The sequence below is a fragment of the Diplotaxodon limnothrissa genome, linkage group LG19 (genome assembly GCF_057381915.1).
Source record: "Diplotaxodon limnothrissa isolate DT_005_m linkage group LG19, D_limnothrissa_male_GT1.1, whole genome shotgun sequence".
NCBI lineage: Eukaryota > Metazoa > Chordata > Actinopteri > Cichliformes > Cichlidae > Diplotaxodon > Diplotaxodon limnothrissa.
Window position 1 is genome coordinate 11,775,478 of NC_140614.1, and position 25,071 is coordinate 11,800,548.

Genomic DNA, 25,071 nt, shown 5'->3' on the forward strand with positions numbered 1-25,071 from the left:
GTACTTTGGATAGAAAATAAAGTGCAATGTGTCTTTGGTTTTGTGGGCGGAGTCTATAAAAGCATTGACAGCACTCAATAAGAAAAGCCCACGATGTGCAGAGCTATACGTCGTCGCCCCCTTTGCTGATCTGGACTACCGTCTTTCCTCGGGCGTGACCCTTCTCCACCTTCTCAAAGGCCTGAGGCACTTGTGAAAAGCTGAAGGTCTCCTCCACCACGGGCCGGATCTGAGAGGGAGGAGACAAATAAGTGAGCAAGTTCTCTTAAAGTGTGTTTCTCCTTATAGTCACGTTTGTTTGTACTAACTTGGTTTTAAAGCCTTTACTTTAAAATATACGCCGTTCAATAGCTGACTTTAATCTTACAGAGAATGATCAAAGCTCATGTAGAAACAAACAAACAAATGAACAAAAGATTTTCACAAGCCTCGCACTTCCGGCCTTAGCGGTCTTTAAGTACGCGGCCCTTGAGGATCGTTGAGGCTGCGCACTTTAAGGCTGCAGACCCTGAATTGGGATACAGCCATAGAAACATGTTACAGTTAGTCTCTCCCCGCTCGCGCTGTTAACTGTTTAAATATCTGTTTGTTTGTTTGTTTTGTTCTTTCATTTTTGTTAGTTTTTACTTCCGGAGCAGGGCATGCAAGACAGTGACGTCATGGCTAAGATGGCAGCCTCCATGGTGGAGGGTGGAGAGGATTCGTTTCGGAAGATATTCAAGTTTTACAGGAGAAGGAACCCCCCGCCGGACCTTAGCGACGTCATCGACTTTTCCAGGTGTGCGCCCGGTGAACAGGTGAGAGCAAAGCGCGCTCCCGGCGTTTAGCAGCCATCTTTCTCCTTGTTCTTCTTCATGGGTCAGTTTGAAGTTTGACTTCTCTGACCAACAAAGTGAACAGTTCCACAGGTTACCTCCACCTGCCCTCATCTGTCCACTTTCATTTCTGATCAAACTCACCTGGATCGATTATTTCATCGATCATAGCGATGACTGTGTGTCACAGCGGGAAGTTTGAAGGTGATCGAAGCAGCAGACAGGTGTGAGGGTCAGAGTTCAAACACGAACAGTCTGAATCTGCAGATCACCTGAATCCACCTGACTAACGTCACAGTGGACTGGGTGTCACCTGACTGGTTCAGGTCTGCTGAAGAACAGGTGCAGACAGCACCTGAGTGAAAATGATTTTACAATCCTGACGTCTGCTAATGATGTGTGTGTGTGTGTGTGTGTGTGTGTGTGTGTGTGTGTGTGTGTGTAGATTGTTCCAGTTAACCTCGACGCCGCCACGGTGAGCGATGTAGAAGCCACTAGAGTCGGATTACAGCCCGTCAGAGAGTGGCGAGCCTTCGGCCTGCAAGGACACCCAGGTACACGCGCACGTCAGAGTTTAAATAAAGTTTGGATGCGTGCGGTCTGGTTCAATTCAGTCCGGCTGTAAAGAACCAAATAACAGCGACAGTTGCCTCGCGGCGCCTCGTACTGTGAGGTAAAGCGTAGGGAGAAGCCGGCTCTGAGGCAGGTTACTGAGAGTTAGTCTCATTTTTCCATGTTTCAGGAACTGAAGTGTTTTTAGTTTAGCTCAGCAGAATGGTCTCGACTGTAATGGACAGTTCTGATTGGCTGTCCACTGGGAACGTAATGTCAGCATCGTCTTCATCCAGCGACGACTCGCTGGATGAAGACGATGCTCTGCATTCACTCTGCTGTGGCCTGCTGCTGAACACACGAGCTGCTTTATGTCTTTGTTACCGGCTTCAGATGAAGCCGGTAACAAATGCTTCATCTGAAGATGGCCCATGAACTGGACCGAGTTTAGTGCTCTGGGTACACGATGATGATGATGATGATGATGATTCTGCGCTCTTCCTCGTCCAGGGTTCATCTTCATCTCCGATCCGTTCCTGCGCGGCACGCAGCCGTTCTGGCTCCGACAGTGTCTGAAGATTTACCCTCAGAAACCAAACATCTGCAACCTGGACATGCACATGTCCCCCTTAGAGACTCAGGACATCTGGGGACAGAGCGTGCACAGCCTGAGGTGAGACTCACAGGTGTGTACAGGTACGTGCTGCACAGGTCACAGCAGGAGGAGCTCGACCTCCCGATGAAGGTAAACAGTCTACTACCAGCAGGGGTCACTGCGACGCCACCACAGCCACCAGCTGCTCGGGTGTATCTGCGCCTGGTCATGTGTGCGTGTTTGGAGGTGGCGGTCTGAGCATGGCTAAAGACCATCAGAGCTCTGAGTTTACAGCTGATTTTCAAACCGTTTCGCTTCTTCCAAATCCTCAAATTATGCAAATGACCCAGTTTAAAATGCCGCTTTTTCTCCCCCAACATTCCTCTAACATTCCTCTGATCTTCCCTAAATGTTCCTCAGACATTTCTCCAATGTTCCTCAGATTTTTCCCAAATGTTCCTCGGATGTTCCCCCGACAATTCTGACATTCGCCTGATGTTCCGCTGATGTTGACAGGAGCGCAGATTGTTTCTTTAACCTGATGTTCGTATTGCCATCGTTGGTGTCAAGCAGCTGCTTTTTGTGACCTTCTGCTGTGAAAGCTGAGAGTGAAGTGAAAAAGTGAGGAAGGGTTAGTGTTTATGAGAGTGCAAACAAAACCTCGGAGCCTCTGTTTCCTATTTTATGCAAGAAAAAGCAACTCAAGTGTTTAATTACTGAAAATCCTTGGTGCTCGACTGCTGCAGTGTCTAATGAATTCAGTGCCACCAGGTGGCGCTGTTTTAAAGTCTGCTGTTGTTTGCAGGTTTGGGGAGCTCAGCTGCTGTCAGATCTTTGAACAAACTGTGTGCCCTCGTCTTCCTCTTTAACCTATTTCAGAATCAGCATACTTTACTGATCCCTAAGGAAATTATGTGGTTACAGTTGCTCCAGTACAGTAACAGACCAGACTATTTAACAATGCAATGTGTTCCAGATCTACAGATTTAAGAAATAACACAATATGTAAAACTTTGATCCGCAGATCTTCTCCGGCTGGAAAACGAGAAGCGCGGACTCTCCTGGAGCGGCTGCGCTGGGTCACGCTGGGCTATCATTACAACTGGGACACAAAGGTGAGCATCTGCTTCACCTCTTCGCTGCTGCTCCTCCAGCAGCACAGGCGGGGACGGTTTCAGAGCAAACGTTTGCCACGGTCTGTTGTGGCGCCCTTTCTCTTCATCTCACTCCTCCCCTCCTGTTTGCAGACGTACTCTCCCAGCAGTCACACTCCTTTCCCACGTGACCTCCACCTCCTCTCCGCTCACGTGACAGCTGCCTGCGGCTTCCCTGGCTTTATCTCGGAAGCGGGAATCCTCAACTATTACCGATCAGACTCTTCTCTGGGAATCCACGTGGACGAGTCGGAGCTGGACCACACTCGACCGCTGCTGTCGTTTAGGTGGGACGCTTGTTTTTTCACCGTCGTTATGCGAAGGACATGTTTGAATTCCCTGTTTTTCCGTGTTGTCTTTACAGTTTTGGTCAGTCAGCCATCTTTCTCCTGGGCGGCCCCCACAGACAGGACCCCCCCACAGCCATGCTCATGCACAGTGGGGACGTGATGGTGATGTCAGGGCCCAGCCGCCTTCTGTACCACGCAGTCCCACGAATCCTCCCCGCACCTCCGGGGCGTCTGGCATTAGAGACGGGGGGAAGCATCCAGACCCCCCCACCACAGGAAGGCTCCGTGGTGGAGCCGGTGTCCGAGGAGGAATGGGCTGTCTGCTCCAGGTACATCCAGAGCTCCAGAGTGAATGTGACTGTCAGACAGGTGCTGGCACCTGGACAGAAATTTCCAGAAACTCCCCGTTCTCACCAAACCACGGACACTGGACAGACGGACGGATACGATGATGGAGAGAGCGGAAAGAGGAAGAGGAGCAGCAGTGACTCTCCTTATGCTGCAGAGACTCACTGAGGGCACTTACAGCACGGGCCTCCATGAAGGACGGCTTCTGCTTGGTTACTGGGTTTATTTGTTAAAGGATTTATGTGGGTCAGTGTGTAGATGCTGCCAGAGACGGGACGAGACCCGATCTAAAGATGAACTCTTAGGAGTCGGTGCTAATCTGGATCTGTTAATCTGTTAAAATGATTGTTTAACGATTGTGTGAATACAGTCCATGATTCAGTGAGCAGTAGTCATGAAGAAAGAAGATATAATCCAGTACCCAGATCGAGCTCTATGTATGTATGCAATGTTGCCTCTAAGCTGTGCACGTGCGCACTGCTGGCACGTCTCTGCGCACAGAACATCTGCGTTGCGCACAAAAAAATCTAACCTGAATTGAAATTAAAACTTTAACAATTCTGTTTTGCAGTGTGAGTCAGTGACTGGCTGCTCCCATATGGGATCAGAACGATGCCACCGTATCCCATAGTCCAGCCAATGATGCGATTCACATTCGTATATACGCAGCTAACCAATGTGGTTGACAGGCTATGACACGTTAATGACAACGTGTACAACCATTGGAGACGTGAGCAGGACAGACGGAACAACTGACGGGAAAAGTGTGGACTTTATACCAGTTTTTAAATTGTGTTGATCGTTGTTTATATTTACTGCAGGAAGAAACGGTAAAAACATTGTTTTATAAGGAAAACGCTCGAAAGCCTGTGAGCAAAAACAAAACCAAAAACACCCTCACTGTGAGAGATTTGCGCCATAATCAGTGTGTAGTGTAGTCAATAGTTTTGTTGTGTGTGTCATAACAATGATGCAGAACAGCTGATTGTGCTGTAAATAGTTTGAAACACCTTTAAAAAGAAAATAGCTGCAAAAAAAAAAAAATAGCTGAATTACTTTTTTTGAAGAAGTATTTATTCTTCTTTTTTTTTAATAGAAGATGTGATATATATATATTGATGTTCATGTTGCTATCAGCTGGATAGTGTAGTGGTAAGACTCCATGCCTTTGGAGTGAGAGTCACAAGTTCAAGTCCTGCTTGAGCCTCTGCATCCAGTGCTTATCTCTCATGGTGATGAGGTACAACACATGTGCTACGGCAAGGAGGAGTCAGGACACCAAAACAGGGGGGATATCGTCCCCCGAGGTCGGCAACGTCAGGAAGAAGCAACATTTAGCTTAGGATGTGAGGTTTGTTGAGAGAGTTAAAGAGTACTGAACTGGTGGCATCCTTCAAAGGCTACATGGTGTTAGGAGACATTACTCATAAAGCAACAGCAGGCTAAGATAATCAAATTACCTGTGTAGGATGTTAACACTTGGAACTGGAAGTAAAAGTAGTTAAAAAAAAAAACAATTTACTTGAACAAAGTTTAAACTTTTATAGTATTTGTTTAAAAAGAAGAATAAATAAATAGTTTTAACTTCCAGTTCCTACACAGGAGTAAATTTGATTATCTTAGCCTGCTGTTAGCTTTTAGAGTAATGTCTCCTAACACCACGTAGCCTTTGAAGGATGCCACCAGTCTCAAGTACTCTCATTGCGCTCTCAGTACTTGATCTCTCTCTCAACAAACCTCACATCCTAAGCTAAATGTTGCTTCTTGCCGACCTCGGGGAGGACGATATCCCCCCTGTCTTGGTGTCCTGACTCCTCCTTGCCGTAGCACATGTGTTGTACCTCATCACCATGAGAGATAAGCAGTGGATGCAGACGCTCAAGCAGGACTTGAACTTGTGACTCTCACTCCAAAGGCATAGAGTCTTACCAATACACTATCCAGCTGATATCAATATGAACATCTATATATCTATATATATAGATATATAGATTTCTAGATATATCTATCTATCTAGATATCTATATCACTGACTTTATTATTAAACATTCGCACATATATAAGTGACGTCATATTCAGTACTTTTCACAGTTCACGCTTCGGCCACTCCATCTTATTAGGGAAATTCCACATACATAAATGTAAATTTCAAAACTCAACCCCATCATTTAATTTGTCCATCCATCCATCTTCATCCGCTTTATCCGAGGCCGGGTCGCGGGGGCAGCAGCCTAAGCAAAGAGGCCCAGACCTCCCTCTCCCCAGCCACCTCCTCCAGCTTATCCGGGGGAATACCAAGGCGTTCCCAGGCCAGCCGAGAGATATAATCTCTCCAGCGTGTCCTGGGTCTGCCCCGGGGCCTCCTCCCGGTGGGACATGCCTGGAACACCTCACCCAGGAGGCGCCCAGGGGGCATCCTTGTCAGATGCCCGAACCACCTCAGCTGGCTCCTTTCGATGTGGAGCAGCAGCTGCTCTACTCTGAGCCCCTCCCGGATGGCCGAACTTCTCACCCTATCTCTAAGGGAGAGGCCAGCCACCCTTCGGAGGAAGCTCATTTCTGCCGCTTGTATCCGCGATCTCGTTCTTTCGGTCACTACCCACAGCTCGTGGCCATAGGTGAGGGTAGGGACGTAGATCGACCGGTAAATTGAGAGCTTCGCTTTTACACTCAGCTCCCTCTTCACCACGACGGACCGGTGCAGCGTCTGCATTACTGCAGCTGCAGCCCCAATCCGTCTGTCGATCTCCGGCTCCCTTCTCCCATCACTCGCGAACAAGACCCCGAGATACTTGAACTCCTCCACTTGTGGCAGGAACTCATCCCCGACCCGGAGTGGGCACTCCACCCTTTTCCGGCTGAGAACCATGGCCTCAGATTTGGAGGTGCTGATCCTCATTCCCGCTGCTTCACACACACATTTAATTTGTTTTTGATTGAAATTGAATATTACTTAAACTCTCTTAAATTAACTTCCAATAAAAAAGGTTTATCATTGATTGAAATTCATTCAGAAATGTTGAACGAATGAGCTGTCGCAACTTTCAAATACAAAGTTGTCTGTCACATTCCCCCCCTTTGTTTTCTTTTTTTTTTTTATCCTTTATTTATTTATTTATCCTTCTTATTTCATTGTACTGTATATTGTTACTCTTATTTGCCTTGTATGTCTACTGTACAAACTGAACTGGAATGACTGACTGTTCGCTTTATAATTTCAATAAAGTTTGGGAAAAATAAAAAGTAAAACCTCTTCAGCCGCTCCCTTCTGCTGTATTTTGCGGCAAAATTATCCACACCCACCGCCGCGCTATTAATTGTGGGATATATGGGACCAGGAAGTGTGCACCGGACCACGCTTGATATTTGGGGAAATCGACGGCGCATTTGGAGTATGCATTTGAAGTACACTTCGAATTGGGACAGCCGTCGTCGTGTGGCGGTGACGTAACCGCACTTAAAATGCGTACTTCAAGCGTGCAGACCCTGAATTGGGACAAAGCCACTGTGTGGCTATGAATCGTACAGTGGACCCGCGTATAATTGAATAACACGACATGGTGTCAGAAGTCCTGTACTGATCCATATAACCTCAACTGAACGAACCTGTGTCTGGCGGAGCTCGCGGAAAAACGAGGGGAGAATATGGCGGATGAGACTGCACAGAGAGAACACCGGCGGGGCCGAGCGCGACATTCAGCATCCAGCCACCGGAATCCTTCGACTTTTCAAAACCGCAGGAGTGGTCCAAATGGATACGGAGGTTCGAGAGATTCCGTCTCGCCAGTAACGTCAGCTCGGAGGAAAACCAAGTCAACACGTTGATTTACTGCATGGGAGACGAGGCGGACGATGTGCTTCGCGGTCTGAGTTTAACAGCGGAGCAAAGGACAACATACGAGGGGGTACGTGATGGTTTCCAGGCTTTTTTCATTGTGAAGAAAAATGTTATCTATGAGCGCGCCAAATTCAATATGCGCCGACAGGGAGAAAATGAGACAGTGGATGCTTTTGTGACAGCACTGTATGCGCTAGCAGAACATTGCAACTTTGGAGTGCTACATGATGAGCTGATACGTGATAGGCTCGTTGTCGGTCTCACGGACAAACGGCTGTCAGAACGCATGCAGCTTGACCCAGATTTGACTTTGCAGAGGGCTATCAACATGGCGAGGCAAAGTGAAGAGGTAAAGCGACAACAATCCTCCTTGCGAGGTGACTCTAGAGCTGAGGCTAGCGATACTAAGTCAGTAGATAGAGTGCATAAAATCAGTCGTAAGCCTGTTAGAACTTAACTTAAACATGTTATTGTTTGGCCTTTTTCAGTGTTTTATTTGTTCGTGAGTAAATCGGTTTGGCTGAGATTAAAGTTATTAGATTAGATTAAATAAAAACTTTATTAATCCCTCGGGAGGGTGCCTCCGGGATTTTCACACAGCTGACTAAACGTCAAACAGAAAACTGATTAAACAGAAGTGTGAGATGGTCGAGAATCTACGTCAGCGTCTGATTATATTTTAGACAGCAAGGAGCAGACGGCTGAGTTTCACTCCACTGAGAGAGCTCATGACTTAATTCTGAAGGCTAGACCGTCCCATTTCACAAGCCTCGCACTTCCGGCCTTAGCGGTCTTTAAGTACGCGGCCCTTGAGGAACATTGAGGCTGCATACTTTAAGGCTGCAGACCTTGAATTGAGAAGTTACCCTGTAAGCCAAAAGCACAGGCTGCTCTGAACACACAATTTATCAGTTTTTTCAACTCTTAGAACTCTATGATGTCAGAGGCACAGAAGCCACACCCACCCACTACAAATAACAGGTTTTGATTCCTCAACACAGGAGTCTTCCATAAAAAGAGGCAGCTATGATGGACTTCCAGGTGAAAGAGAATGAGGCGGAGCTAACAAGCAACGGGTGCCGTTGATGGAAACAGCCAAACAGAAGAAGGTTTGCACAAGGGCACGTTTCAGATAGAGGGTAAAGTGGGGAACTGGAGATATGAAGTTGTGAGCTGGGTAGTGTAGTGGTAAGACTACACACCTTTGGAGTGGGAGTCAGCTGTATATGTGTATATGTGTATATATACGAGGCCATGACGTCTCCAGAAACATCCAACCAGGGGGGCTATTAAGGAAAACAAGGCAGAGTTGAAGTAGCTATGCTCATTTTTACATACAGTCTGTGGTATTTAATGTGCTAACAGTGTTAAACCACGATGGAACAGCATCCATGTTCAGCTCGCAGGGTAAATACAGCGTCATACCTGTTTTGCATCCACCATGTCCCTGATTTCATCCAAGGCACAGCCGCTGGGTGCAAAGAATCCCCAGCGGTAATGAACTCCTTTCATCAGGTGCTGCACGAAAACAGCAGAAAAAAAATGAATCAGCACAAACACAGAACACTGAAATACTTTAATACATTTAAAATAAAAGACAATCATAATGTAAAGATATATTTCAAAAAACAGAAACATGATGACTTATTTTGATATTATTGTTGTTGTCTTTATGAAACTTTCTTTTAATTTAAATCGTGTTCCCATTGACATATTTTCTAGTTCCATTTATTTTTAATATTTGTGCTGATTCAATCTCATCAAACACAAAGGGAGAAATATATTTGATGTAATGACCAAAATATGAATAAATAAAAGATAAAAACGTGGATAAGGACAGATTCACACCGGTTTCGGTTTGTTTGTTTTTAAAGCTCGTGTTGCTTAAATACATCTGTGAGTCGATAACAACCCACAAAACTCAAGTCACCGAACACCCAAACTATGAATCAGCTGCTGGAAAACCTGCGCTGTCACAGATCTGAGTTCAGATTACACAGATTCTGTAGGCGCAAAATAATAAGACAATGCTGTGAATCAAATCGTCTGATATTCAACAAACACAGTGTGCGACAAAAGCAGATGACTCCATTTCAACCCTTACACTTCTGTGGAAATGGAAACAGTCACTGTGTGGTTATATGATGCAGGATGAAGGTGGTAAAGAAGGCCAGGGTGTGTGTGTGTGTGTGTGTGTGTGTGTGTGTGTGTGTGTGTGTGTGTGTGTGTGTGTGAGAGAGAGAGAGGGGGGGGGGGGGGGGGGGGGATTGGAAACTTAGTCTCTGTGTTAAAGGAAGCGAAAACACAAAGTGCACAAACACACAGTTTCATTTGTTTCCTGTAGATTTGCTCCAGGTATACCTCCATCCTGCTTCACCTTCAAATCTTCAAAACTGATGTTATTCTGGAATAAGTTAGCGTGAGTAGAATATGTGCCAGCCTGCAACCCCCACAGTCTGACATCAACTTAGTAACTTTACATTTAACAAGAAAAACAATGGAAGGTTTGTGGGGCAGTCCCGCCCTGTTACCGCCATCCACGCTCTTCTTCCGCCTCCTTCCTGATGCAAAGGTTAAATTTACTTTAAAATGAGAAACCAGAACAAACACGACACTGATAGAAAATTTTGAAAAATGACAATAAATTTGTGGTTTTTCCCTTTTTTGGCAAATTAACTCAAGTCTTATAAACAACAACTGTATACAAGAGATGGATACGGCCACTGTGACCCAGCTGTGCCTTTTGCAGTCAAGCTACCATAACAGGAGCCAGAGTCCTGAGTTTCCAGCCTCTTGGATGGTCTGTTAGCACAACAACGTCACAGCTGCCACAGTATTAGTCACACAACTGCATAAAAACATGCAAACAGCACAAATACAGTCCAGAGGTGCAGATCTGGGTCTGCAATAGCTGAGGTGGAGCTGAGCAGACTGCTAGCATGTATAGCATCCACCTGTCAGTCAAAGAGGCCACGCCTCCAAAATACTTCAAACTTTAAGTCTTAATAAAGTTTTTAACGGGTGCATTACAAAAACATCCTCCCCCTGTGCAGCTGATATGAAGAGAGACTTTCTGTATCAGGCCGTAAACAGGCCGAACCTCACTGCTGGAGCCTCTAGTGGATCTCAGAGGAACTGCAGCTTCTTTTTCTTTTTTCTTAATTCGTAAACATTTATGATCGGGAACAAAACAGAGCTGACAATATTTCAGCCTTGAACATGACACTTAGAAACCTGTAAAAACAAAACAAAACAAAATGATTCATTTGTTTGAAAAAGCCAACGATGAACGTTTGGACGCCTGGAACGAGCTGAACATGAACCTCTTCTGTCCTGAATGCCAGCATCTTGTTCTCGCTCAGTTTTGGTTTCATTTCAGCCTCTTTCTCTTTTGTCTTTTAGTCCATGAGTCATTCCTGATTAAACTCTCCTCCCTGCTTCAAAGTTGTGCTGATTGCTTAAATCTAAGAGCTTTTCATAAATGAGGATCAGATCTGCAGGTCGCAGATGAGCTAAAAAACATCCTTAAACACTAAATGCACCACGAATTATCATTCAATGTGAATTTGATATTGCAAAATCATTTGTGCGCGGTTACCCGTGTGTGTAACTACATGCAGAATTTGGTTGCTACTACAAACTTTGCTACTACAAACTTTGTATTGGGGAATTTCAGTTACAGTGGTTTGTGCCGCCGTGGAAAATGAGACTAACCTGAAACTCTGAACTACTTCTGAAGTTACCCACACTTGCCTGACCTCAGACGATGTTTCAGATACAAATACTTTCCTTTTTAATTTGAAAAAATTTGACACGAATCCTCTCCACACATGCAGCACATGGTACTGCTGTTTATTTTCCATTCCCCACCTACACTGAGCCCACAGGTTTCTGGACAATTATTCATTTTTATGTAATTTCCACAAGAATGACTAGTTTGACAGAACTGCAGCTATTTTTACAAACAGCTCCCCATTTTGAGACGCTCAAAAGTAAGTGGACAACTGACTGACGAGCAGTTTCAGGACCGGGCGAGGCCTAAACCTTTGCTAGTTAATGATAATAAAAGCAAACTATTTCTGAAGTTGACTCAAAGTGTTGAACTTATATTTGGTAAGTGTTCGTTCAGACTGAAGCGAAGATCCAAAGATGTCACTGCTCAAATCAACAGTCTGGGACATGTTTTAACTGTACATATAAATAACAGCCTGAGACAAGTGAAGTGTATGATGACAGAATCATTTCCATGATTTACACAAACATCATCACCACATCGAATCAGGTCAAGAACGCACTGAAGGACGTAGGTGTTATTTTTTCATGTCAACAATAAAGAGACGGCTCCATAAATGGAAATATTGAGTTACGACCACAGTGCGCAGCCACTGGTTACGCTAAAGAGCAGGAAGGCCACATTATGCTTCAAATACATTTATGTGCAGGGTTCAGGAAACCAGTTTGGAAAGATTAAACCCAAATGAAGTTAGACCAGAATGATAGAAGCAGGATGAGTGTGATGTGTTCGAGGCTGTACTCTCTGCTCAGATTCATACACAGCTCCACAGCAGGTGGATACGATACTACAAAAACAACCCAAGAAATGAGAGATTCTACAACGAGCAAGTCAGTCACCGGATCTCAACCTAACAGAGAAGCTTATCAGTGCCTGAATCCAACACTGAAGGCAGAGAGACCCACCGGCAGGTCTGCAGAGCATTGTGGAAACACCGAATCAGCCAGTGCCCGTGACTTCTACACTTCATTTGCTGACAGCAAATGAAGTTCATGCTGTTAAACTTGAATTAAAGTCTCCATTTCAATCATATATTTATTTATTACTGAATTGAAAAAAAGAAAAAGATGTGGCTTAATGTGTAACCGCTCATATTTCCACAAAGACTGAAGGGTGTAACTTATTGTTCTAAAACTCTAGATTATCTCCTTGCATCTTGATTCTGCATCCTTTGCTGTGCAGAGCAGAGCACAGCTGTGGATTCTGTGGTCGGGTGAGTGCACTGCATGCAAAGTGCAGGCTGTTACTATAACACCCACAGAGGATGTGAGTGCTTGTGCGTGCGTCTGTGTTTAGGTGGACGATGTCATCTGCTCCGACAGAGAGTTTAGGAGTTCAGGACTGTTTTCTTTATCTGCCTTGCAGCAGGGGGCGGGGCCTCAGCCACCAGAAAGTAACCTGCTGCATTTTCACATTTTTTCCACCTGTTTCTTCAGGTACCATGTCTGATTTTTAGGGACCTGGAAGAAATGCGCAGAGTATAAAAGGAACACAAACCTAAATTTATCTGCAGAAAGTCCACAACTGCACATATTATGACACAAGTCAGAGCTACTACTGGAATAAATCTGTTCTAATTCTAACTTAGATTCCATACTTGGCAATTGGGAGAGAAAAAATATATTATTTTGTAAGAACAACTCGGCAGACAGTCAAAAATGGAACGTAAAGGACAAAGTTAAACATCTGTATGAATTATTGTGTGGATTTGTTCATTAATAGCCAAACATTAGTCCCGTGTCTGGCCCAGGAGCTCCTCCCAAAAAGGCATGTCCAAAACAGCATCTGGATCAGATGCCAAACAACCTCGGCTCTTCACCGTCAGCTCTCACAGAGGAGCTCGATCGTCTTCCTTCGCTCTACCGCAGGTTGCAGTCACATGGTGAGAGTAGGCGTGTAGAACAACCACAACATCAGCACCTTCAGGGTCATCACAGCGTGCAACACTGCACCTCGCACTCCTGAAACACAGACTTCTGCATTCAGGGCAGAAATTCCTCCCCAACCCAGAGTGAGCACTCCACCCTTTTTCTGGTGGAGAATCATGACCTTAAACTTCAAGGTGCAACTTTTCATCCGTGCAAACTACCACGAGATTCTGAGACCACTGCACCTACAACCTTTGCTCATGAACATTATGAACAGAACTCCAAGGGCAGGCGTGGTGGAGTACAAACCCCACCAGGAACAAGGGCAGTGATACGAGCCAACCTTCCACTATAGCTGTACCCAAACCCAGGTGTTAAAATTGAAAATAAACACCACTGAATGTGTCTGTCGCTGGTTTAATATTCCGACCCTACAACCGAGAAAACAAAGTGTAAAAAACCTCCTGTTTCTATGAAAGTTAGAAAACTAAACAACTCCATCTAAGCTTACTTTTAAGGCCTTGCTGGCCACTGTAGCGGCGGACTGCATCATGCCGTCAGCTACACCCAGCCTGTCGGTGTTCTGCATGAACGGCGTCACCAGGGTGACGTACTTGGCGCCGCTCCACGGCTTCAGCAGCTTCAACGCCCAACTCTCCGTGTCACCCCCGACATTATCCAGGATCAGGTCGAACCTTAAAGATAACAAAGTAAATCAGACCAAGATGACAAACGGAGGCAGAGATTCAGTCGGAGTGAGGCCTGCTTACTTCTCCAGAGCGCTGAGCGGCTCCTCGACGGGCCCAGCGGTGTAGTCCACCACGTGGTCCGCCCCGAGCCCCCTTAAGAACTGCTCGGCGTTCTGGGAGCAGGTAACGGTCACGTGGGCGCCCCACGCCTTCACCATCTGAGCAGGAACAACACCAGACTTTTATACAAGTTTCATTTCGGTTAAATCAAATGTTTAGTTTTTCATTTTAACCATGATGAAGAAAAAATGTAAGAATTTGTTCTTTTTAAGCTAAAGAAGTGCAGTTGTTTTTTTTTCTCTAATATTTAAAGAGAGATGGTGTTGAAGCTGATTTTAAGGATATTTTACATGTTTAGCTTTAATGTGTTTTTACCTAGTGGAAAAACTCCGGCTGTTTTTTAACGGTTTACGTCTGCGATCAGACGTCAGAGTTAACTGTGCTTAAATCAAATATTAAATGTTTCCCAGAGACCAGGTGAGCGTCTAACCTGTGAGCGTTTTTCAGATCAAACGTTACTTCATTGTGACATGTCGAGTGTTTAGGTGACCACAAGTGGTCATTATTGTCCAGCTTTTCATGCGTACCTGTACAGCAAACGTTCCCACTCCTCCAGATCCTCCAAGGATCAAAATCCTGCAACAGAAAAGCCAAAACAATGAAGGAGACAACCGAAGCAATCACCTGGTCAACTGAAGGGAAACCCGGTGACTTTTCCCCCCAAAAAAGAAAAAAACAACTACAAGGAAAAAAAACTTATTTTTTCTCCTTTCAGCTTGCAGGTACTTTCAAAATAAGAGCGAGAAAACTGTCTTTTATCAAACCAATTAATAAAGGCAAACATTAAAAAGCAGCTGGTTGTGTTGGTTGGAGGCGACTGTTATACAAGTGTGTTCATGTTAGCAGGTAAGCTAACATTAAGCAGAAGAAACCTTTGGTCTAATAGAAACAAAGCTGCGATGGGATAAAGTCAAGGCAATGCAGCTAATATGAGAAATATAAGACAATAATTCTAAATTACTGTAGTATCTGCATCATGTATTAAAACAGGACTTTATTTACCTGAAGTTAAAAAATACTCTCCATGCTTCCATGTTGTGTAACATGAGATCCGAGGTTCAATCCTGCTGCTCGTATTTGTATTGTATTTCTAAGTTGGTGGTTTTTGTCCTCGTGATTGTCACATGAGGGTTTCAGGTAAGTGTCAGCAGGTGCCTGGTGGATATGGCCATCACTCAGTCACCTGTGTTGCACTGTTGGTACTTGGTACACGAAGCAGCGCAGGCACTGATACAGCTGTTTATTATAGCTCAATCTGCACTGTCCACAACGCTTTGACTTTTCTCCACTGAGCAGTTGCTCGTCTTCCTCCCCTCACCCCCAACAAAGGCCTCTTTGGTGAAACAAGCGTCAGGTTAGTTACATCGCTGTAGCTGGTTTATTGGTATGTTTCCGGTGGCCCATTTTATTTACACTGAGACTGATGTGGGGTAAGGACATTTTTCCCTCTGTTTTGTCTTGCAGGTAAATTAGTGCAAATTGTAAACACACTGGTCAGGGCTCATTACCCGGTCCAATCTCAGGACTTAATAAAAAATATCTTTATAATTATCAGGTTCTAAGATGAGGTTAGTACAACCTCAGATGAGCCACAGCACCTGACAGATTAAACCGTGTCGTTATTTATGCCACAAAAAGCACAGATGCAGAAGCAGTTTGTGAGGAATGAAGTAATATTTGATGAAATGGCTAAATGTTATTAACTAATCGTTAGGGTGGCGGTGGCATGACTTTGGCCTCGTCTGATTGGTCAATTAATCAATTATATTGTTTCACTCATCATATTATTTGCATCTAGAGTTTACGAGGCTCCTTTTAGATCCCGCCTTAAGCGAGCTAAAAGGGGCTCAGGAGGAACAGTTGGCGAGCTTCACTGGGATGGATTAAACTTTCCATGTCCTCACCTCTTGTTGGCACAGTTGTCCTTTCTCAGACCGCCAGTATTAACCAGCGCTGACCAGGCGGTGGTTGCCACGTAGGGAATGGCAGCAGCCTCGATGTGGCTCAGACACTTTGGTTTGTGGGACACCTAAACAGGACAAACAGTAATAATAGCAGCAGTTAATAAGAGCAGCAGCTTCCTGTAGTCATCATGAAAACAGCTCATCTCTACATTTTAGAGGAAGTGAAGCAGTAAAAAGGAGTATTGGTGTCATTCAAAATAATTAAGGTGGGGGTGACTGGGCTAAAAAAAAGTCAGGATTACAGTATTAAAATATATTACAGGGAAAAAAAGGAAATTTGAGAAAAAAGCATCACAGTTCATAGCTTATCGTCTATACAGTGACAAATGGGACCTTGAACTTGAGTAGGATTCAGATTAAGACCAATCAGAGATCGTTATGTAAAATCTGACTGAGTTATAGTTCTTGTGAACTGTGACAGGACAAACAGACAGAGGCTCAGTAAACCTTCACCTGTATGAGCTAAAAACCCAGAACATTTACAAGAAAATAGACTCAGAGTAAATTAAACTTTAAAAAAGTAGAAGCCCCTCCACGTATCGCTACCTTATCGTGGTGGAGGGGTTTGTGTGTCCCAGGGATCCCAGGGGCTACGTTGTCTGGGGGCTTTTGCCCCCCGGTAGGGTCTCCCATGGCAAATTGGTCCTGGGTGAGGGACCACACAAAGAGCGATTCAGAAGACCACTATGACAAGACCATCGAGGGAACAGTTCATCCTGCCCGGGACAGAGTTAGGGAGCACCGGGTTTACCGCTGAACCCGAGCGGTGTTTTGTTGTTGGACTTCTGTGCAAACCACAGTTTGGCCATAACGAACACCATGTTCAAACATAAGAGTGTCCATAAGTGCACGTAGCACCAGGACGCTCTAGGCCACAGGTCGATGATGTATTTTAATCGTATCACCAGACCTGAGGCCATATGTTTTGGACACTTGGGTAAAGAGATGGGCTGAGCTGTCAACTGCTCACCACCTGGTGGTGAGTTGGATCAGGTGAGGGAGGACGCTGGACAGACCTGGCGTGTGCTGGGAAAGGCTAGCAGAGGCTCCAGTCTTTGAGAGCTTCAACACACACCTCAGGCTGAGCTTCAACAGCATTCCAAGACTGGGGACATTGAGTCCAAATGGACCATGTTCAGCACCTCCATTGCTGAAGCCGCTGCACTAAGCTGCGCCCGCAAGGTGGTTGGTGCCTGTCGTGGTGGACAACAGAGGTGAGGGGAGTCAACGAGCTCAGGCTTGGTTAGCCTGTGGGACTCCGGAGGCAGCTGGTAGGTACCGACAGGCTAAGCAGAAGGTGGCTCGGGCGGTGCCTGAAGCAAAAACTCGGGTGTGGGAGGAGTTCAGAGAGGCCATGGAAAAAGCAACCCGTCATGTGACTCAGGAGGGGAAAATGGTGTTCTACCTGCACTGTGTATAGTGCGGGTGGAGTTCTGCTGACTTCGACTGAGAAAATTGTCGGGCGGTGGAAGGACTACTTCGAGGACCTCCTCAATCCCACTGACACATCTTCCGAGGTGGAAGCAGAGTCTGGGGACGAAGGGGATGACCTGCCAATCTCTGGGGGCGAGGTCACGGAGGCAGTTAAACAACTCCTTGGTGGCAGAGCCTCTGGTGTGGACAAGGTCCACACCGAGTTCCTGAAGGCTCTGGATGTTGTAGGGCTGTCTTGGTTGACACGCCTCTACAATGTTGCGTGGAGATCAGGGGCAGTACCCCTGGATTGGCAGACCGGGGTGGTGGTCCCCATCTTTAAGAAAGGGGACCGGAGGGTGTGTTCCAACTACAGGGGAAATCACACTCCTCAGCCTCCCTGGGAAAGTCTATGCCAGGGTGCTGGAGAGGAGAGTCCGTATGTTAGTCAAACCTTGAATACAGGAGGAACAATGCGGTTTTCGTCCTGGCCGTGGAACACTGGATCAGCTTTGATCACGGTTCGCAGCCGAGTGTGAAACGGTGTGAATGACAATTAGCACCTCCAAATCTGAGGCCATGGTCCTCAGCCGGAAAAGGGTGGAGTGCCCACTCTGGGTCAGGGATGAGTGCTTGCCACAAGTGGAGGAGTTTATGTATCTCGCCTTACTTAAACCCCTCCAGGGAGAAGGACAGATTGGTGCTGCTGACGCTGTACGGGTCTGTTGTGGTGCTTTTACACTAAGCTCCCAATTTACTGGTCGATCTATGTCCCTAACTTCACCTATGGTCACGAACTGTGGGTAGTGACCGAAAGAACGAGATCACGGATACAAGCAGCGGAAATGAGCTTCCTCCGAAGGGTGGCCTCTCCCTTAGAAATAGGGTGAGAAGTTCAGCCATCCGGGAGGGGCTCAGAGTAGAACCGCTGCTCCTCCACATCGAAAGGAGCCAGTTGAGATGAATGGTAAATGGTATTTGTATAGCGCTTTACTAGTCCCTAAGGACCCCAAAGCGCTTTACACAGTCATCCACACACACACTCACACACTGGTGATGGCAAGCTATGTTGTAGCCACCCTGGGGCGCACTGACAGAGGCGAGGCTGCGCCACCGGGCCCTCTGACCACCACCAGTAGGCAACGGGTGAAGTTGCCTACTGGTGGAGATCAAAACTCCAGACATCCAGAGGCCCTCAGAACACAAGAGACCAAGGAAGACCAACAGAGGGGCAGCTGCGCCACTATCCCGAAAGAGCTGACGAGAGTCCCAGATGAGGGGTCACTCAGCAGCCGTGGAGCAGAAGCCAGAGGGGGGTTGCAGTGACGTGCCCGTGAGTTTATCTAAAAACCTTCAGTTTAACTTTCACTGACCATCACCGTCTGTCAGTTTAGTTTATTTTGTTTGTTTGTTTTCACACTGATGTTGAAACTTAAACTGTGTAACAAACAAAAATCTAAATAAATAAGGAAACTGTTTCTGCAGAACTGACACTGATGAAAGTTTCCACTTCACAAACAGGAGAAATGAGACATTTATGTATTTTAAATACATAACGCTGAGCATTACCTCGTTGGCGCTCAGCAACACAAACTCCGCCAGGCTGCCCTGCTTCCACGGCGGGATCGCCGCCCAAACCTGAGGACGACACACAAACGGCTCAAATCTGCATTTCTGTGCAGCTAGTTCAGAGAAACTTCACACATGTGCTCCTCTGGGAAACGGTTACGGATGTAGTAAAAAAAGCAGAATGACTTCATGGGTGTTAAAAAATACAGTACATTTAAAGTCACAGCGCACACACACCTACACACACACACAAACACACACACTAAACTAAGTAATAAACTAATTACTTTTGAACCCTAACCTTACTTTTGAAGTAATGAAATACCTTCTTTGAGAAGTAATCAATAATTAGTAAATAATTACTTTTTTCAAGTAACTTGACCAACACGGGTGGTGATAAGATAAAAATGGAGCTGTGAACTGAAAGGTCCCAGAAGGAAATAAAAGCACATTTTTTAAAAATGCAGCATTTAAAGAGCATTTGTGACCTTTTGAGGTATTGTTACCAAAATGGAGAACAAGCCAGATGTTATGACTGATAACAGTTTAACCTCACAAAGTTATGAAGGTGTGACGTTTCCTCTCATTTCCTTTGTGATATTTGTGGGGCAGCGCAGTGTGAAGATGAAAGTAAAATATATTTCACACGCCAGGAGCCTCATGAGGGCTGATGCCAGCCGGATGCTGACTAAAACTAATAATTAGTTGTTGTTTCTTTCCAAACTAGAAAAACTTGAATCGCATACATGGATGTCCCTCACCAGGATTCATCCGCTTGCATTTGAACACCGTTTTCTGTGGAGCCAATGTTATGTTACTCTTTCAAAGAGAGGGGAAGAAAAAAAGCGAGAGATGAAAACAACTGTGTTCGCGTTAAGGTATGAATGCCGTAAGTGCAGAACCAAATGTTCGACCAATAAAAGTCTATTGGGATCAAGTTGTACTGGTTTCTCTGAAGGTGGATGTAGCCAATCACACGGGCTCTGCCACGCCCACTGAGATTGTTAGCACCATTAGCAAGTGCAACACTGTCAGATTAAATTAACACAGAAACAAAAACACTGACTTCAGCAGATCAGGGAATTGTTTCCGGGTCAGCAATGTTGCCAACTTGTAGGAAGGTTGTATTCTTTCTGAGAGCAGCAGCACAGCGTAGAGGAAAACCTGAGGCCTTCTGAATTTTCTCTCTTAAAAGGGTTTGTTGACGGCAGCCGTGAAGAATCACAGTTAATTGGATTCTGCTCTCTGTGCGTACACCTCTTGTCTTTACCTCGTCCCCCTCTCTGAAGTGCTTCACGTCCAGGCCGCACTCCATGATGACCCCGGACACATCCCGGCCCAGAACGAGAGGAAACTCACTGCCCGACTGCTTGATGTTCAAAGGATCTCTCTTCATGGACAATGTAGCTGCGCCGTAGCCACCTGACGGGGAAAGAGTTTATGATTATTACATAAAGATTTAATGCTGTTTATGAATGTTTGTACTGGGACGTCAAAGTAATTCACCAACTGTAATTTTCAGCTCCACATTTTCATTCTTGGGCAGTTCAAATTAATCCTTTATCCTGCCCCTCAGTCCTAAAGTGTCTCTTAAAGTAACTTAGCAACATAATTAAAAGGAGCATGAATCCAAAACTTCCTCTTCAAACTTCCTATAATTATTACTACTTTCAAATTCACGCGTGCAGCTCCTCAAGGATCCGTTCTCGGTCCTCTTCTACTTCACAGAGCGTTTTGAAAGTACAGAGGTCACAGATGAAGTTTATCATACTGAAGCTTTACTCAGATACAGCAGATAGAGTAGACGGTTGGCTGGAGTGTTTACATCAGCGGTCCCCAACCCCCGTGCCTCGGACCGGTACCGGTCTGTGAGTCGTTTGGTACCGGGCCGCGAGAGTTGAGGCTCAGGTGTGAAATGTATGGTTTTCAGGGTTTTTATCGGTTTTCAGCGTTATTTTGTTATCGTTTTTATCGTTAACTCTGTTTTCCTGGGTCTTTTCACGTGTATTATGAATAAATCTTCTTTTTTTCGGTACCGGTACTAGTTTTATTTTGTTGTATTTATCCGCGACACCTTAAAGACCGGTCCGTGAAAATATTAAAAGGTTGGGGACCGCTGGTTTACATACTACACTACATACTGCCCTGTCACACCTGGAGAAGAGAGACACGTATGTGAGAATGCTGTTTGTAGATTACAGCTCAGCATTCAATACCATCGTTCCCTCGAAGCTGGACAGGAAACTGCAGGATCTAGGACTGAGCAGCTCCCTCTGCAGCTGGATCCTTAGCTTCCTGTCTGACAGACGCCAAGTGGTCAGACTGGGCAGCATCACCTCATCCCCCATCACACTGAACACTGGTGCTCACTAGGGCTGCCACAAACGATTATTTTGATAGTTGACTAGTCACCGATTATTTTTGCGATTAGTCGACTAATCAGATCATGCATCCATACAGCTTATTGCACCAGCAGCATCTGCTCTTATATAACCATCATTAGCTTACAGCTTTAAGTGTTTAAGGTATGTGCTAACTAAAAATAAAGACAAGATGATAGTTTATTAAATTTTAATGAAATTTGCAGATTGTTTTGGTGAAATTTAATAAACTCCTTGCTATCTAAAATATAACAGGACACCGGAGTAAATTCTCCAGCATCTCACACTTCTGATAATCAGCTGTCTGCTTGACGTTTATTCAGCTGTGTAAAAACGTTAATCTCAGCCAAACCGATTTACTCAGGAACAAATAAAATACTAAAAAGAAGCCAAACAATAACATTTTTAAGTTATCTAAGTGACTTATATATGTTTAACCTGAGTAGCGAAAGATGGCGGTGGGTTTGAAAATGATTTGCCCGGAGTCCGCTGTTCTCACGGCTCTAGTGAGCCTTGCCTCCGGCTAGCTATCGGAGCGCTTTTGAAAATATGTGGTGTCCTGATAAACTGAGCAGATATTTGAGGTTTACACAGTTACATTCTCGCCTGAATATATGTTAAACGTTTATTTTGTGACCCAGAAAGAATAATAAGAGTAATATTAAAACTAACTAGCTGCTGCCATTGTTGGAAACTGAGCTGGGCTGCGCTATGAATTCTGGGACAGAGCTACTTCTTCTTCAGGGTTTAACGGCAGCTGGCATCCTTGTACATGCAGTGCTGCCATCTTCTGTTTCAGTCCGTTATTACACTCTTAAATCCTGCTACTTATTCCTGCGTCTTTTGCGATCTTACAAAGCTTCAAACGAGCGTCGACTATTAAATCAGTCGTTGACGATTGTGATAGTCGACTAATCGTGGCAGCCCTAGTGCTCAGTGTGTACTGAGCCCTCTCCTGTACTCACTCTACACCTACGACTGCACGGCCACTAACAGCTCCAACATCATTGTAAAGTTTGCGGACGACACTACAGTGGTGGGTCTTATTACCAACGGTGATGAGACAGCTTATAGGGAGGAGGTCAGCGCCCTGACCCACTGGTGTCAAGACAACCATCTCACCCTCAACGTCGCAAAGACAAAGGAGTTGATAGTGGACTTCCGGAGGTGCAGAAAAGTACACACCCCCATCACCATCAACAGCGCTGCTGTGGAGAGAGTGAGCAGCTTCCGCTTCCTTGGTGTACATCTGGCTGAGGATCTTACGTGGTCAGTACACACAAACAAAACAGTGAAGAAGGCGCAGCAGCGCCTCTTCTTTCTCAGGAGACTGAAAAGATTCGGCACAAGCCCCCACATCCTCAGGACCTTCTACCGCTGTGCCATTGAGAGCATCCTCACTGGATGCATCACCACCTGGTACGGCAACAGCACCGCTTACAATCGCAAAGCTCTCCAGAGAGTAGTGCGGTGCTCTGAACGGATAATTGGCGGTGAGCTTCCCTCCCTCCAGGACATCTACAGGAAGCGGTGCCTGAGGAAAGCGGGGAGGATCATCAAGGACTCCAGTCACCCCAGCCATAAACTGTTCAGACTACTTCCATCAGGAAGGAGGTTCTGCAGCATCCGGTCCCGTACCAGCAGACTGAGAGACAGCTTTTTCCATCAGGCCATCAGACTGCTGAACACGTCATAGACACCTCAGCTTCACTACTGGAACTTCAACATTATGCACTCAACACTGTACAGTAATGCCACTGTTTTGCACAATATCCAACTACCAACCTCTGTAAATTTTATATATTTATTTTACTCTATTTAATTTGTAAAATATGTATACACACACACACATATGTACACACACGTAGACATACATATTTAGTATACGCATTCAGTAATATGCATACACTCTTATATTGTACATATATTTATTCATATAATTCTCAGATTTAGCCATTCTTATATTTGCTTGTTCTTATGTTATTGCACACCTCTGTTGCTCGTGAAGCTCGCACACAAGAATTTCACTCACATGTACTGTACCAGTGTACCTGCACATGTAACGTGACAATAAAAGTGATTTGATTAGATTTGAAAACAACCAAAAGAACAGTTTCCCATCAACCCCCTCAGAATCACATGTTTTATTACACCGTTGTTTGTATATTTTATCCATGCAGGCATGTGGTTGATAATATGATATCTCTAATAATGCTGGTGCTCAGAGTAGGTCAAAAGAATCATGCTGTGCAAAAACAGGTGGTTGAGGTGCACCACACACATCCCAGTGACATGTTTCAGAAAGACTTTCAGCTGAAATGATCTAAACCAGGGGTGTCAAACTGAAATACACAGTGGGCCAAAATTCAAAATGGAACAAAGTCGCGGGCTAACGTTAATATTTATTGAAAAAAAAAAAATCTTCCTCCAGATATAAGAATGAATCTTTTCTTATGGACTCAAACAAGTTTAGCTGAAAAACTGAATATGGAACAAGCAAAGCTTAATACTAAACAATATATATATTAGCTGTATAATACCAGTAGGTCAGCTCTGATAGTAATTTGGTATGGCTTCGCGGGCCAAATGTAATTAGGCTGCGGGCCAAATTTGGCCCGCGGGCCAGAGTTTGACACCTGTGATCTAAACTAACAGCTCTGTGATAATCACAGTTTTTATATCATCACAGTGAGTCATGCACATTTTATTCCTCTTTTAAATTATTCCACTCTTAAAAGTTTTAATTTATTCATTCATCTTCTTCCTTTTGTGCACTTTTCCATTACTGAGCTTCTTTTTTTCACCTGTTATAGGCTGTGTTTATTGTTTTGGCTACAGTGATTTTCAGATAAGTAAATGATATCTTATCTAACGGTGCCTATAAGAGCTGCCCCGGGGGACCCTGGAGCTGGGCCCGGGCCCGGGCCTCTGGCTCATCCTGATAAGAACCACGGATTTATCACAATGTGTTTTCTTGCACCTGCGTGCAAAAATTTAAACTGTGAAACAGACTTTCCACAGTGATATGCTGCGGTTTGTGGAGGAGAGGCCACTCTCATTCTGACTCTTTTCGACCACAGAGCAGAAAACAACCGCTGTGCGGCTGCTGTTCTCGTTTGCCAGCCTTGAATCGCGCTCACCTCTCATGGCGACGTCGATGGGGCTGAGTCCTGCTGCAAACACCTTGACAATCACCTCATTGGGATAGTTGATGATGGGAAAGCTGGCGTTCTTGGTGAACCGTAAGACCTCATTGCTTCCGTATTTATCAATGACCCAGGCGGGCATGACAGTCCTGCATCTGCTGGAGGTGCTGAGCAGCCTGCCGCACCTGGGCAGGGAGCTGTGCACACCTGGAGACTCGCTCAGGTGGAGCAGCACCCTGCTGTGCACCAAACGTCTCAGAGAAGTCATCTTTAGCATCTCACAAATACAACTGGACGCGCAGGCGCATTCAACGTGCGCAGATTAGAGGGTGAAGCTGGTTGAAATCTGCCGCTACCTGCTCTCTCTGTCATGTAAACACACGTGGAAGTCTCACATTCATCTAAACGAAGTGGAAATGCTTAAAATCCTCATGTGGAAACGTCCTTCCGCTCTTCCCTAACACCGGCTGCCTCCTCCGGTGTCTCCGCCAATCAGAGCGCAAGTTACTAAACCGCTGTCGAATCACAGGCAAGCG

The 25,071-nt window shown here is 45.3% G+C and overlaps 2 protein-coding genes across 2 annotated transcripts; one reads left to right on the top strand and one right to left on the bottom strand.

The window, feature by feature from the left end:
- Positions 1-29: 29 nt before the first annotated feature.
- rtn4ip1 (reticulon 4 interacting protein 1) lies at positions 30-24,997 on the bottom strand. Its single transcript, XM_085343711.1, has 9 exons — positions 24,530-24,997; positions 20,279-20,430; positions 19,009-19,077; positions 15,967-16,091; positions 14,590-14,638; positions 14,024-14,160; positions 13,765-13,948; positions 9,018-9,110; positions 30-229 (listed from the first exon to the last, which is right to left on the bottom strand). Exons 1-9 carry the CDS (start codon positions 24,810-24,812, stop codon positions 104-106), a joined length of 1,218 nt encoding a protein of 405 aa, XP_085199837.1. The 5' UTR covers positions 24,813-24,997; the 3' UTR covers positions 30-103.
- On the top strand, positions 660-4,090 carry LOC146611829 (nucleic acid dioxygenase ALKBH1-like). The gene is made up of 6 exons (XM_085343131.1): positions 660-797; positions 1,261-1,369; positions 1,878-2,040; positions 2,987-3,077; positions 3,210-3,403; positions 3,481-4,090. The coding sequence occupies exons 1-6, from the start codon at positions 660-662 to the stop codon at positions 3,920-3,922; spliced, it is 1,137 nt and encodes a 378-aa protein (XP_085199257.1). The 3' UTR covers positions 3,923-4,090.
- Positions 24,998-25,071: the final 74 nt, after the last annotated feature.

Coding starts and splice junctions, on each gene's coding strand:
- LOC146611829 (XM_085343131.1), top strand. CDS start 660: ATGGCTAAGATGGCAGCCTCCATGGTGGAGGGTGGAGAGGATTCGTTT. Junction 798..1,260: donor GGTGTGCGCCCGGTGAACAG/GTGAGAGCAAAG, acceptor GTGTGTGTGTAG/ATTGTTCCAGTTAACCTCGA. Junction 2,041..2,986: donor CAGAGCGTGCACAGCCTGAG/GTGAGACTCACA, acceptor TTTGATCCGCAG/ATCTTCTCCGGCTGGAAAAC.
- rtn4ip1 (XM_085343711.1), bottom strand. CDS start 24,812: ATGCTAAAGATGACTTCTCTGAGACGTTTGGTGCACAGCAGGGTGCTG. Junction 19,078..20,278: donor ACTTCAGAGAGGGGGACGAG/GTAAAGACAAGA, acceptor TGTCGTCCTCAG/GTTTGGGCGGCGATCCCGCC. Junction 14,161..14,589: donor TGGGAACGTTTGCTGTACAG/GTACGCATGAAA, acceptor GTTCCTGCTCAG/ATGGTGAAGGCGTGGGGCGC.